The sequence below is a fragment of the Aphis gossypii genome, chromosome 1 (genome assembly GCF_020184175.1).
Source record: "Aphis gossypii isolate Hap1 chromosome 1, ASM2018417v2, whole genome shotgun sequence".
Lineage (NCBI taxonomy): Eukaryota > Metazoa > Arthropoda > Insecta > Hemiptera > Aphididae > Aphis > Aphis gossypii.
In genome coordinates this window covers 48,695,176-48,711,341 of record NC_065530.1, presented here as the reverse complement: position 1 = coordinate 48,711,341, position 16,166 = coordinate 48,695,176, and the positions used below count along the sequence as shown (strand labels likewise).

Below are 16,166 nucleotides of genomic sequence, written 5' to 3'. Positions count from 1 at the left end.
TATGTAAATAATAAATTATCTAAATGTATCTATGGTTACTTAAGTTCTTATCGAATTTCAAAGACAAATTTGTATAAATTTAATATTTTATGTTAGAAAACGTTATAAATATAATTAATTATAGTACATAATTATTATAAGTTTATAGATTTGAAATATTTGCAAATTTTAGTTTATTGTTTAAAATAATAAACTAGAAATATAAACATATTATGTAGCAACTAGAAACCTATATATTTCATTATTATTACACATACCGTTATGATATTACATTTATTTTTATTATAGAACATATTTTATTTTTCTAATTTTTTTTTTATTTTGTGGTGTTTATACAAAAAATAGGTACTATTGTTGGAGCTTATATATGTCTATCAAAACGATCGAAATTGAAGAAAAAACTGTATTAAATAAATATTCAAAATAAAAGCTATACTTAATCGAATTTCCATATTTTTATTAGGTACTGGCATTTTGAATTTTCACTGTAGTAAATAGTTATAGTAACTATGACCAAATATATAATTAATAATAATAATAAATATGATAAATACATAGTATGCATTATGTAGGTACATACAACTGTGTCTTTTATTATATTAATAATATTATGTCTTATATGTATGCATAATTGAACATTTCAATACAATTGTTTAAAAAGAGTTTATTTACTAAAAATGAATTAGATATTGACGAGTTTCAAAATGAATAAAGAATATTATATAATATTATGTTCTATAGTAAAAGGTATATTAAAGATATTAAAGAGGGTTAAAAATAGGAAAGATTGTTTAACAAAAAAAAATGTATTTCCTAGTGTAGTATTTGAAAGAATAAAGATCATAGACAAATTGATATCGAAAAAAGTCTGATTCTATGTTTCGCAATACCATATCATATAAAAAATAACATTACAGCCAATATCGACCAACGATCGACATAAGACGATAACTGGATAAAAAACGTAAAAAAATCGGGTTTGTGAAAAGTTACGAACGTAACACATTCCACCTTTTTTTATAATATGTCACGCAGAAGATAGTTATTGTTTTTTAGGGGTGCGATCGAATCAATCATCTCCATTTTATTGAACATTTTGGTTGGCCTGCAGCCGAAAACCTAAATGCATCTCCGGCGGTTGTTTTCGCTTCCAAAACGCGACACAATGATTATAGCGAATCGTTCGTCGATAACCATACGGGCGCGCGTCATTCGGAGACCGTCGTCGACGTGGGACACTCGTCGATGACGTTTATGGAACACTCGCTGCCGGCGTCGGATGTGTCCTGCAGCTCGTCAGTCGTGGTAGTGGACGACACCCGACTTCCGGGTTCGTGTTGAAGGTATGCTGCCACCACCGGGCCGTACTCGTAACAGTAGTAAGGAGCAGCGACGGAGCCGGGAGGAAAGTGATGTAGCCCATTGCCGAAAGTCGATTGGGGGTGTAGGTAAGTGACGGAAGCGTGATCGTCACGGTGGAGGCGTTGCTGGTGTACTTGGCTTCGATGTTGGTGCAGTTGCTGTTGCAACAGTTGCTGCATCCGATAATCGCCACTGGCCGCCGCCGCTGCCGCCGCCGCCGCTGCAGCAGCCACTGCCACTGCACCCTGAGACGTGTGTCTGGACGATTGACGGTGATAGGCCTCGGACGACGTCTGGTGTACGGCCTCTTTGGGACACTCGTCGTCACGGACCAAGACTTTGACCGCCACTCTTTTGGCAGGTGGACTACCACCACCACTACCACCGCCGCCGGACGGTATTTGCAGCTGCTTACGCTTGGTCTTGTACCGTCTGTTCTGGAACCATATTTTCACCTGAGTCTCGGTCAGTTTTAACGAGTGTGCTAGGTCGGCACGTTCCGGTCCCGATAGATAACGCTGCTGGTTAAACCGCCGTTCCAACTCAAACACCTTAGACAGAGACAAGACTTTTTTAGAGTAATTTGGTCATAATTGTACTAAATTTGTCTTTACTTGAAATGTCTATTTACAAAAAAAAATTAAATAGTTTGTAGAGAGGGCGAAAGAAAAGAATAATAAGAAAAATTTTAATTGATTTAAAATTTAGTTAGCAGCAAGTTTAGGAGTTTGAAACTTTAGTAGGTAGTACTGACCTGGGTGTGCGAGAAAGCGGCTCTAGACCGTTTTTTACGTTGTTGTATGTGCAGTGGCCTCTCGCTGTGAGTCCGTAGAAATCGTGACAGTGCGCTTCGATGGTCCCCTGTCCGATTAAATATAAAATCACCGTTACCTAAAAGTTCGATTCTCCTTCTGTATTCAGTATCATGGAATTTAAAATCATCTGAAACACATATAAACTTTATATTAATATATTATGTTCAAAAAATCACTATCAAATGTATAGATGGTTCCTAATCTTAACTAACATATCTTAAGATTTGTAGTTCATGGTAAGGAGAGGGGGAGGAATTGATTTAGGTAAACTTATAATTTAACCTAACAAAAACCTAAGTACTTAAACTATATTTAACTCATACCTAACATTGCTAAAAAGAGTAAATATCTGCTTAAACTCTTTACAAATAATAATAAATTAATATAATTTATTTTTATGTCTTGTTGCTACTTAGAACTTATGACCAAATCCAAATGACATAACATTATGGTCTTTTGAAATAATATAATACGTATTTAAACCAAAACTGTACATTTTTTTAAGTTCAAAAACCAAATATGGAAATGTTATTTAAAACATACTGACATCAAAATCTAACCTAAACAGGACGACAAAAGTATTAAACGTATTCAATAGAAAAAAAATACTAACTTCATTGATTCGAATAGTTTACCAGAGATCAGTTATACATAAAATATACTATCACAGAATTAATAAATCAAAAAATATATATTTCTTTTTCTTTGGATAGTATTTAAGCATCTAGTATTTTTTTTAAATTAAAACTTAATTATTATTATTGTTGAGTATATTCTTTGTTAATTAAAAATTAATTCACTCATCTAGTTGTACATCATAAAGTATAAACAATGAAAATACAGTGATCGACTTAAAAAAAATAGTAGTAGTATCCGAGTGTTATGATGATATTTTATAAATGATTTTTCTTCGTTATTAGCATAATTTTAGAACTCGCATTATATACAATATGTAATATGTGATTATGTATGCTCGTATTAGTGAGAATGATTTTTTCAATTCTAGTCAGACAATGTATATTATAATAAATAATAATTAGTTAATTAAATACAACACTATGTGTAATTATAGGAGAGCCTATATAATAAAACGGGTATAGTTTTATCTAATAGGTATTATATACCTATAGAATATGAATAGGCTGTAAAAAAAATGTAATCGTTTGAGATGCAAAACACTCTGTACGCATAATGTGATATCGTCACAAGTAAATAATGTATTTGGGCACGTATTCTTACAAATTATAGTACCTATTGTAATAGTTAGGTATAAACTTTTGCGACGAGGGCTGTTGGGTGGCACGTCGAAAAAGTGTCGTCGGCCTCTCGTCGGGAGTTGGCTTTACACACAGCAATTTGACAACAATGATAGTATAACGATTTGTGTACCCAACTTATGCACGTATAATAGGTATCATAACTGCGGTAAAGGTCGCGACGACGGCGGCGGTCGTACAAGCCCGTGCCCAGCGTCGGCTAATAGCGTTAAAAGGTTTTTACTATTTTTTTTTTGCCGCCGCTTCCCCGGTATGAAATAAGAAATGACAATAATAATATAATATGGGTAATGTAAACGACGTGACGTGACACTTGTACCACTTGTACAGAACCCGTGCTTTTACCTTGACACGCGCACAGCACGCGCCGTTTTTCTTTTTCTTTCTCTGTTATAATACGCCATTGTGTCATGTAGCTCGGCTAATGGACGGTATGGGTGCCTAATACATACACCTCCAAAAACTATTACAATACTATTATTATATTAGTCGGGTTTTTTTTTTTAACGCACTAGACCAAATAATAATACGACCATTAAGTTACATTTAAAATATATATTATGTATGCTACGCGTAATGTTTTTCTTTTTCATTAATAATTGTTTCGATGTAAGTAATTTTATTGTAATAGTTATAGTGCCTACAATGTGTGTGAAATTGTAGCTGTAATAACAATAAACACATTCAGAAGGGAATCGGTTTTCTCGTCGTGTTCGACGCTTTTCACTTACTATATTTTCCACTGCTGCATATAGCGGTCGTACATCGATACACGTATAGATGTTTAAGAGAAATATACACACTAATATTTTAGTTAATATTTATCTATAGCGATACAAAATTATAAAATAAAACGTTATAAATATTATTTATCGAACCACTCAACAGCATAATATTAGAACGAGATAGTGATGTATTCTAAATAGCTCGGATGAACATTGTACTGTTTAGAAGGCGCAATTTATAGGCAATTTAAAATTATCCGATATTGCGTTATGCCAAATCGTTCAGATATTCATTCAATAAAGGTATATTGTTAATTAATTTAATTGTACAGAAACCTATAGAATACCTATAGCGTTTTGAATTATTTCTCAATTCTATGTCAAATGCTACCGTTAATATTTTATGAACAACTATTTTATTAATGACGATTTGACAAAAACAAAAAAAAAATATATATAAATAAATTGTTAAATAATAATAATTAACACGTAACGCGTGTGATTATAATATATCGACATAGAGGTCACTTATTCCTCGTGCTTCCTCGCGCGTAATCACTTATTTATATGTACATAATATTCTTTTTAATTGATTTGAGCTGTCACTGTGAACGGTAATCAGATATATATTATCCGAAGCGTGTATATAATACTATTCAGTGGTGGCGGTGCTAAGGAGGCGGTGTGGCTGGAGTGTGCGGGGTGTCGGAAGAGCACTCACCGAGAGACTCCTGTTAATGCATCGCACTTGACTTCCAAACAAAATGCGCGTATATATACAGTCTGGTTCGTATGTATAAATATAATAATAATACGTAATACGTGATCCGTTTGTTTGCTCGTCTTGTGAACGGGCTCTCCCGCAGCCGTCACCGTTTGTTTACCTATATCGTACGGGACATAAAATAATAATATATTATATTATCAATTGACCCCGCACGCCACCGCCATCACTGTATTATATTATATACTGACTAAACCACTGCGACCGTCCTTCGAGGGGTGAGAGCGTGCGTTCAAGTGGATAATCACGGGCGCGAGTTCTCGCGCGGACGGACGGATTCGATCGAAAGAGTTTCCACAGATCTGCAGGACGAATAGTAAAAGAGAAATACGACGTAGACGAGAGATAGGGAGAGAATACTATAAACTATAATAGCATATTACCTATTTGTCTACTATATTATAATAATATCGTACACAGGAACATCGGTCATCCGGTCGGACACAACGAACGGTATTGTACACGCATTATCACACTATTACGTAGTGTAAAATAATCGTTTACGGTGTCGTAATGAGTGATGCTTCAACCCCCGCTGAGCAGCAACAGTGATCGTGATTTACGTGGCATTCTCATGATTAATTTTCGTTTCTAGATTGTTTAATATACATATATATATATTATAATATATCATGTCCGTGTATGATATTATTATTAAATCATCTGCTGTTACTGTTTTGTGCTGCTGCTGCTGCTGCTCCGTCGTCTCTATATTTATGTTATTATCGTTTTAAAATGCGTATACTTTATAAAGCCCCTCGGGTCCGTTAATATGGTTTTTGACAGCCCCGCGTAACGTAGAAGCTTAAAAGCAATGAAGTAATTAAAATAAAACGTTATATTATCTCGAGTACATAAAAATATACATAACACATTGTATTAAATTGTATTATGTTATGTAATATTTTAGAATACTATATAATATTGTTGTATTATATCTACACACACACAGAGTCGATCACCCAATCTACCTATAAAATGTCTAAATGCAAATGAGTTATATCCAGTAGATATATAAAGCAGTGTTTCCCAATCTGGCGGGCGTGTAAACATTGCTGGAGAGGCGCAAGCAGTCATTACGAAGTACATTTTTTTTTATTAAATTATTTATTTTATATTTTACAATGTAGAAAAAAAATGAAAAATGATTATAGGAGGGGGACGGCGGGAGATTTTTAAAAACTTACAAAGGGGATGTAATAGAAGAGGTTGGAAACCACTGATATAAAGACATTAAATACAAATCGAGAAATAATTTATCTAATTTATCCATGGTAATTATATTATATTATTATGGATATATTTTAATACATTAGAATGAATGATGTTTTGTAATATTTATAACTAATATAGGAAAATTAAAATTTTTATAATATTAATCATAGGAAAAAAAATTAAATAAAACAATGTTTCTTCCCGATTATAATATGTAACAGGCAGAATCAACTTTTATTAAGTAAAATATAATATTTTATTTATATAATAATGTAATGAAAAAATGTCTCAATTTTAATTTGTAAAACCTATTTCATATCGATTAGAAAAAAAACATATTTTATTCAAGTGTAAAATACGTCATTAAAATATATCAAATGATGAGTGTTAATTTAAGTTTAAATGTTTATACAATGACTATAAACACTAAATTTAAAATATACCCACTTGCGTATTAGTGACTAGCATCTCTATACTACTAAATAAATATAAATAAAAAATAAAAAAATATAAATATGTTATCAAATAATCCTAAAATAGAATATAAATTCATTATATAAAGGTATAATATGCGTGCATTATTTGCGTTTTTTCATCAAAAAAAAATTCACTATTTGTAATTCATTATTACTGCATAATATAGGTAGCATTTTATGAAAGTGCAATAGAGATTTGCCATAATGATTTTTGATAATTACCTAATAAGTATCTACTCTACATACTATACCTGCCATATAACATGAATAATCTAAAGTATTTGAAGTTAGTACAAAATATTTTTGTGAATAATTGTTCTAAACATTTTCAAGTATCGTATGTTAAGTGTGGCCATAGAACTTTTATTTTAAAGTGTTGATTTATTATTAAAATAAACTATTTATACACTTATGTCTTATACCAAACACATTATTAATGGTGCATATTTATCTATATGTTTACGAATACCACTAAATTAACAAACGTTTTAATTCTGTTTATTTATTCTTAAATTAAGAATTATGTTTATATTAAAGCACGAACGTTTTAATTTTCCCTCTCCTTTAGTAAAACGTTAAAATTCTACCGTAAGAATGCGCATAATCTGATAAATTAGTTATACTATACATTCTCTAATATATACATTAAATATAATAAATCAATCAACAACATTATGGGTATTAAATAAAATACGCCAAATAGGGCTATTAAACTAAAATCACGTGGTTAACGTTAAACAAGGGTGAGTATAATAGCAATGAAATCATTAGGTATACAATATTTCACATTTATACTAAACGTATACGTTTAATTAAAAATGTTGATCTTATGTGTAGTATAATTTATATTTTCTTTAAAAAAAATTATTCTAATTATACGTCATACCTATCAAATTATAGTTATTTAAGAATAGATAGAATTTATTTATTTATTTTCATTCAATCCAACTACAACAATATTACATAACATAGTATTTCTTTACGATTAAAAAGAGTTGGTCACCTCCAAGCTAGTGGCTGTGTGGAGATGAGAGTTCTAATACATTAATTAAATTTCAATGTATTCAGGACAAGTTGACTACATTCAGAGAGATTTTAAATTATGAGCTATCATAACTATAGAAAAGAAAATAAGTAAGATGCGTGTTTGTTATTTAAAATGTATTTTATAAAAAATCAGTCATCGAATGATGACTTCATATAAACAGAATATAGAATAAATAATTAATTAAGAGGTAAAAATGTATCACTTATTAAATAAATAATAACTTAAAAGTGTCTTTAAGAATTTTTAATAATTTATCAAAGACATGTTTATATACTTTATTTATGTAACCTGATTTAAAATTATAGTCACATAGATACACTAATATTTTAAATAAAATAGGATTATATATTCGGTTAAATTGAAAAGTCAAGTGTAACATTGTTTACTGTATTAGTGCAAAAAAAATATATTTTATTATTCTATTTTAATTATATTTGCCATTTGTCAAGTATTATCAATTTTTCATTATTTAGTGTCAATAAACATCAGGAATTAATCATGATCTTCAGTATAATAAATAATTTAAGTAAATCTATAATATTCTATATCATGTTTTATTGCTGTTTGGATTAATGCGGATTTTTAAATAATTTTTTTTTTTTTTATATAAATCGTAATTACCCATTACTTCCTACATGACACAAATTGTTTTTCTTTCATCTTTTTTTGTGACAAAGGGTAGACAAAGGGTAGATTTCTAATGTAGAATTATGTGCTCATTACTCACCAATATAGTATAAAATAATAAACTATAATTTACATATTTTAAATATACTGTCGAGTGTCGATTTCTAAAGCTATTAAATAATAGCCAAATTAGAAATATCCTTGCTTATTTTATCGTTCTAGATTCAATGTTATCTCAAAAAGTATTTTACTATTATCCGAAAATTTAAAAATAAAATTAACTGAGGTCGAGAAATAATTATTGAAAAAGGCTGTTAAATGATTTGTATAGCCCATCTCGTTTACGTTACGTATCTCGTTACGAGATGACAAACTCGATGAAACTGAAAAGTTTTCAGTATCGTAATCAATAGAACAAATACAATTGACATCTTAAAATAATCCTGCAGGTATGAGATTTTATGAAGCAAACAAAAATAACTTGTTTGAATCTAAATATTAAAATATACTTTAATATATTTCTTAAAAAATTATAATATTATTTGATCACAATTCAGTTAGTTATACGTTACTGGAACAACATGCAACTATATAAATAAATCAAACCTAATCGTTTTGTGTTAGTATAGTAATGATTAATCAGTAAAAGAATTAACCCTAAGTATTATACAGGTTAAGCTATAGTGATTCAACATTATTCTATATGTTTAAACTTTAAATTATCAAAAACGTTAACCTATCACATAAACTTTATAATATACTTTATATTATAAAAGATAATGTAGAATGATTCACCGAGCGTGCTCAGATACCCCTATTTTTCTTCTTTTGAGAATTAATTTAAATTTTGATTAATTGAATTTTGAAGTATATACTTAGAAGATATTTTAAAATTCCTAGATTTGTGATGTATTTTTTTTTACTAAATTGTTGATCATTTTTTTTTTTTAGAGTTAGATACATCTAAATTGAAATTCAAATGAATATTTTCTGAGTTATTTACTCGGGTCTAGTTTATAAGTTATGAGGATGTCAGTGCAATATATTATTCCTCTCTCAAACCGACATGTACATAGACAAAACACATTTATGTTGACTAGTTTTGTATAGTTTTTTAGTTATCCTATTATAGTCACTTATTATAAAGATTATAGAGAATAATATATTTAAGAGTTTTGAATTTTTTATTTGAGTTAAAAAATATTAATTTTTTTATTTTTATTTTGTGAATAGGTAATTTACCCATCTTAAAAACTAGCCGATATGTACACTCATAATAAAAATAAAATAAGTGGATTTAAATTAACTTAAAAAAATGTATAACTTTTAATTATAGATTCTTTAAAAACATAGACATTATTTATATTGAGGTTGATCTACATTTAAAAATACTATGGTAATTTATTATTAATAGGCTAGATAAAACGTAACAATAATTTCTTGATATGTGCCTACTGCCTATGTAATTAATTTAAAAAAAATAATGAATTTGAATTGATTTTAATAATAATATTGTTATGTTATTAATAATATTATCTTAGAGTAGATTTTTATAAATCCCAACTAAATTTAAAAGATATTTATAAATACCACAACACGACTTATTCAGTAGTGGGGGGTAGAACATTATCATTCTCTTCAGAATAATTGAATAAGTAAATAAATATTATATGTGTACCTACATAAAAATAATTTAAGTCACGTATTTCTACAGATAACCCCTCGCTCGTCTCGCAGATCATTTGATAACAGAGGTCAGTGAGGCCGAACGAAAATGTAATTGGGTAGTGGGGTAAAATATTATTTCTAGTTACCACCACCATTTACACCATATATGACTACATAATTATACAATTATAACTTTCGTAAATAACAGTTTTTTATGTACACACGGACTCCCGTCCACCTAAAAGAGGGGGAGGCGATCGTCCCTCTTGGGTTATAGGTTCAGTGCCACCGATAGCGGTCACATATTTTATACACAACAATCAAATATAATATTATAATTATTAATAATAGTACGATAGATATTATGATAATATTACACATATATTATAGAGGTACTATATAGCTACTTATCATTATATTATAATATAGACTTGCCTTTTTTGACAGCGCATTTATTGTTGGTCATGTCCAGCGCTCCGTCAGCGCAGTTTTTGGCTCGACGTGCAGCAGGTGCCACCGCAGCCGCGTCTCCATCTCCATCGTGGCCCACTCGGTCATCGCTTTTGAGAATGTCCGCTATGGAAAACGGAGTGAGATTCTTGTCCTCGATCATTCGTGCGGAGCAGGCGCGTATCTGTGTGCAGTACACCGATGTTGTTATGCTGCTGCAGTGATTCGCAATATTACTATCGTATTTGCGTGCACTGTCCGTCGTCAAAGTTTCTCGGTTTCGGTGTTATATAAACAACGCACGTGTAACAAACGACCGTCGAAAAATCACGTCGAGTCCAACGGATTACGACTAGTACGACTTAATTTGTTTCGTGCACGATATCTGTGAAGTCTCTCGCGGTCGTCGTCTTAATCTACAATTTAGGTCGAAAATTCGTTCGCAGGAGTAAGACTTATAACTTATATTATGTACACAGCTGCAATGTCGTTCGGAGTGCCGGCGACCGCGTGTTCGACAGTTGTGTCGTGCGAACGGTGTGCGATGAACGGATGACTATCCAACACAATATCGTGTCGTACATATGCGCGTGTGTATATCGTACTTAAATGCGACGTGAGAGTGTGCCGGCAAAGGGTCTGTCTGTCGCGGAGGGGTCGAGAAAGGGACCGGCCGCCAGCCAACGGGCCAATGACGAACGCGTTCGAGGGACGCGCGCTCTAGACGCCCTTCGACCGCGAAACCGCCCGCCCAAAGTTTCGACTTACGGTGCATGTGTGTATAAGTGGTGGACTACGCGAATCGGTCGCAGACCCGAAATCCGTCGTCTCAAGCTGATATACGAGACGATGTTATATTATTATGGTATAACATATCATGTTATACTTAGGTACGCCTTATATTAAATCGCTCTGTCCGCGTTAAAGCTACCGTTTTTATGTAAACTATTAATAAAACAGTATTATATACATATAAAATATATACTTTTGATCTGTCTAATATCGTGTTTTTTCGTTATGATATGAATTATGTAGATCTTGTAGATTATGTAGGGTTGTTATTTTTTTAACGTTGTGAAATGTACCATGTACGTCTATGACTATATTATTATTATAATATATAAACCGATTAAACCATATATTATGAATAGAAAGTAGTTATAGATTTTTAAGGTTTGAGATGTAACGATAAATGACGACAAAACTTCACGATTTATCTTAGACGGTATGTGTTTTTGTTGCATTATTAATAAACTGATATATTATAATATATAGAGTATATATATTCATAAAAAATAAATTAGGTATAACCTAACCTTGATTTGAATTAGTTTATTAGTTTATAGGAATATATTTTTGTGTTTTAAATTTAACAATCTTATAAAACTTATAAAAATCAAAATCTTATAATTATATATTATTATTGTAATATATGTGTTGTGCTAAATGTTATTTGAACACTAAATCTACTTAACAAAAAATTACAAGATATAAAATTATTTAAAGTTATAACAAAAAATATTTAGACTAACAAAATGGCTACAGTTTAGTTTATTAGATTGTTTTAATAAATTATATTAATTTATTTTATGATATTATAATACCTTTATTTTATTCTATTCTATTATCGAATTATTACTTTTCCAATCTAAAAAACTTTTAGGTATAGAGTATTGATGCATTTTGAATTCTTTCATATACTCATGCACCGTAAAGTTCCAATACATATCGTCAGCTATTACTTATTATTCAAAAAATATCCAACCATAAATTGTATGTATTAATTTTTATATATAACATAATACGCACTAATACAACTAATAATATACTTACTCATACACAACTGATGCGTAACTAAAAAACGATATAATATAAATAGTGTATTATAAAATGTAAAAAAAAAAATTGTCGTTTCCCAAAAAACAATTGTACATTATCTATACTCTAGAGGGCAAGAAATTCAATGTACTGTACACACAAGGAGTACAATATAACACTAAAATATAAACAAATTGCGTGTAGATTTCATTCATTGTTTCATTAAATCGTAAGCTTCATAATATCAACTCGAAATTATCGAATTATAAAAATAAGTGATCACGTTTTTATCCATAGATATATGTATATAATGATAATATATCATGCTATGTAAACTTCACACAACGGACTACTTAGTATATCTTAGTCCGTGCTTCACACAATAAGTGTTCAAATATTAATTATATCAATAAAATAAAACAAAACACATAGTAAGAAAATCATTGAAATGTTATCAAGACACTGATTAACTAATCCGGTTTTTTTATATTAATTTATTAATTTACAATAATAAAATATAGACAATAAAGATTGTACATATTAAATATAATTTTATAATGATCATAAAGATATAACGTACCTATTAAAAATAAACATTAATATAGGTACTCAATAAAATAATTAAATTCAAATTTATTCAATATTATGTTTAATTTTTTTTTTAATTAATAAATATAAAATTGTATATTATTTAAACTCCGGATTTTTTTTTTATCAGTGTATAGATTTAATTCAACACACAAATATATTAAAGGTATTTATATTTTATACGTCATACTTGTAGGTGCAATATCAAAATGTTCCGTTAACGAAAATAGACAAATTAATAACATTTACAGCTATTACTAAATTTTTAAGGTTAAATGATAAATGAATGAATCATTTTACAAGTGTCATTAAAAGTACATAATATTCATAATAATCATTGTTAATATTATGCTCAATGGTTAATAAATACTGACACCATTTTATAATCAAAACATATTCATATTGTCATAATGATAAAATGTTTCGAATTTTATACTACTTATATTAATCATATTTTGTGTCCTCCAACTAACTTTTTAATCACTAATGTTAATCAATACCTATTCAAATACCTACACTATTGATGTTAATTTTTACCAAAAATAAAATTATTTACCACTGATGATTGAAAAAACTCTAAACACAAACACTGAAGGTATAGGTAGCAATATTTTATTAGTTATACCTGAAAGTAACTATAACAATTACTTATAACATTTAATACTTCACATTAATTACATAATATGTTGATGAAGACCTAATCTCATACTCAATAATGTTAACAAAAAATAATATGGTTATACTGTTATAGTATTATACTTTACTTTTTTAGTTGCATACAATTAAAATAATAAATAAATAAAATACATTTTGTATATTATTTATAGTATAAAAATCATTTGCTTGACTACCGTGTGTTTATCGTTTGATATTAAGGAGAACGATTTAGTCGAAGGGTACTTTCTATGTTCTACGGTTTCGATGAATATATGTTTACGTAAACAGTATACTATTTCCCGCATAAACATAACATATAATATAGAGGCACTGAAGTTACATAAACCATGTACTTTTACTACAACGATTTTTTTGTCTATAAAAATATCTATATCACTACTTAAGTATTCAATATTTCTTTTGAAATTTGTTAAAATTAGAACTATATACAAGCAATCAAATTCATTGATTTACATATTTTTTTATTGCTACCGATATAATTAATAATTATACGTATAAGTAATATTTAAGTATAACTTATAAGAATAAGCGGTTGTAAATATTCCGAAGATCATTGATTTTAGTACTATATTATAGAAATATAGTGTACATGGTTAATTAACTATATTATTATTAGTATTTAGTGTATGGTAATGGAATAAGTATAGTTAAAAATGATGAGATAAATTGCTATGTTCCATATGTGATTTATACATAATAATATATATATACGTATACATTTCTTAAAAAGTACTTGAAAACTTTATAGGATTCTTAGAGATGTGTTTAAGAGAATAAATTGATGTACATACATATCGATATATTAAACATCTCTTATGATGGTGCCTAATTGCAGTGGTTAAGAAAAAAAAACAACAATGATCAACAGTCAAAGTGTTTTGAACACACTAAAAAATCGCCAGCTGTACATTTTTAACCGGACGCACTTGTGGGGGGTTAGGACATTCCTTCTTAAATAAAAATAAACACTCGAGTGTTAATATATATATATGGTACAATATAATATATTATCAGTGGACCATACGATGTATTTAACAAGAAGCAGTAGGCGTAATTGGTAAATTGGCATTATATATATATTTTTCTTTTGAGATCCTCTCGTGAACATTGTAATAACATTATGTAGTTCAAGTCATCAATAAAATTGAATGGGGGAAATAAAAAGTATAGAGCATAATAATATAATATACATAATATTTTTATATATGTTTCAGGCGAACTGGGCTCTAGCGCGTGATTACAAGGTGACGTGCAATTATGCGGAAAATTTATTGGCCGAATTTGGCGGTACACGAGAAAAGAAACGGCAACTTTTCGATTTCGTTTAATTAAAGTCCTTTTGATCGAAGAAAGTTTAGCGGAACGAACGAGAAAATAGAAATAAAAAAAAAAAAAAAGCAAAAAATGTAGTTAAACGCGGAGAAGAGGGCAAAAACATTTTTCTCGATCGTCGAGTTTCTTTCGCACCCGAACCCTTCGCCACCACTCGTTACTACCATCTTCGACTAGTAATCGTCCTCGCACACACACACACACACACATGATAATATAAATCCGAGAAATCGTATTCCCTTTGAACGCCCGCTCATGGAAACGTGACAATCATGTCTAATGACGTAATTAATTCGACGACCTGAAGAATCGGTTTTGCCCTCTCCACGTCGTCACCGCTTTCGTCCGCCGACGTTCAATGATTCGACAAACTTTTCATCGGCTAATTTTTCATTTATTTCCGTCTCAACCGCCTCTTCGGGCCCGGCCCTCTGATGACGACGCGAACACGTTCGCCTCCCCTCTTCTTCCCTCTCAATAATATATCTTTATATTTCTCTTTTTTTTTTCAACTACCCTTCCATTTTAACGACAACGATTTACTCGATCATCACTAATTGGTTGAGGTTGAAATAAGAAAAAAAAATAATAATAATAATAAACCACGCAGCGTTTCACAGTTAATTTGCCATCGAACTGTATTGTACAAACGCACCGAGAGTTCGACTGATTGTTATACGTTGTACGCGCGAGATGACTTCTTCCGACCACACATATCCAATATATATTTATATATTTCATCGCTGCTTCAGTATAACATAATATACGATCTGTTATTCAGAAAATAACATGTACAGGGAGAGCCACGTGTGACATTCTCAAATTTATCCTCGTTAAAAGTATTATTTTATAGTCCAAAGGGAGAAAACCCCCTGTAACCTGTAATAAAGTATTTCTGTTTATACTATGCAGAGAGGTGTAAGTGAAAAATAAAATATATAAAATATTAATGGGCGTACATAATGCACTCATTTATAGTATTTCATTAACCATCGAATGACTCATAGTTTATTTAACGCGTATACGTTTTCCAAGAGCTCATACCCTCCCCTACCCAAAGAATAAATAACTACATTTGTTCTTTTAATATAATCAAAGACCACACAAGCAAATATTATTTTTTATACTATAAATGACAACGATAAATTTGTGTTCGAGAGATCGATATTTTTAAAATTATATACTCTATAAATTATTATTTAATATGTGTGAACACTGAACGACTTTTTTTTTGTACTACTTAAAGAGTGTTCTTTGGAAATACAAACTGTTTTTCAAATGAAATGGAAAAAAATCAAGGATG

The 16,166-nt window shown here is 29.9% G+C and overlaps 1 protein-coding gene across 1 annotated transcript; it reads right to left on the bottom strand.

The window, feature by feature from the left end:
• Window positions 1-326: 326 nt before the first annotated feature.
• Window positions 327-11,720, bottom strand: LOC114126833 (homeobox protein zampogna-like). The gene is made up of 3 exons (XM_027990862.2): window positions 10,433-11,720; window positions 2,117-2,304; window positions 327-1,913 (listed from the first exon to the last, which is right to left on the bottom strand). Exons 1-3 carry the CDS (start codon window positions 10,608-10,610, stop codon window positions 1,209-1,211), a joined length of 1,071 nt encoding a protein of 356 aa, XP_027846663.2. The 5' UTR covers window positions 10,611-11,720; the 3' UTR covers window positions 327-1,208.
• Window positions 11,721-16,166: the final 4,446 nt, after the last annotated feature.

Bases quoted from the DNA above. Each gene is read 5' to 3' on its own strand.
- LOC114126833 (XM_027990862.2), bottom strand. From the start codon at position 10,610: ATGATCGAGGACAAGAATCTCACTCCGTTTTCCATAGCGGACATTCTC. The intron at 2,305-10,432 runs GCAAGTCTATAT...TATGTGTTTCAG, and splicing joins TAAATGCGCTGTCAAAAAAG to ATGATTTTAAATTCCATGAT. The intron at 1,914-2,116 runs GTCAGTACTACC...TCTCTGTCTAAG, and splicing joins CCGCTTTCTCGCACACCCAG to GTGTTTGAGTTGGAACGGCG.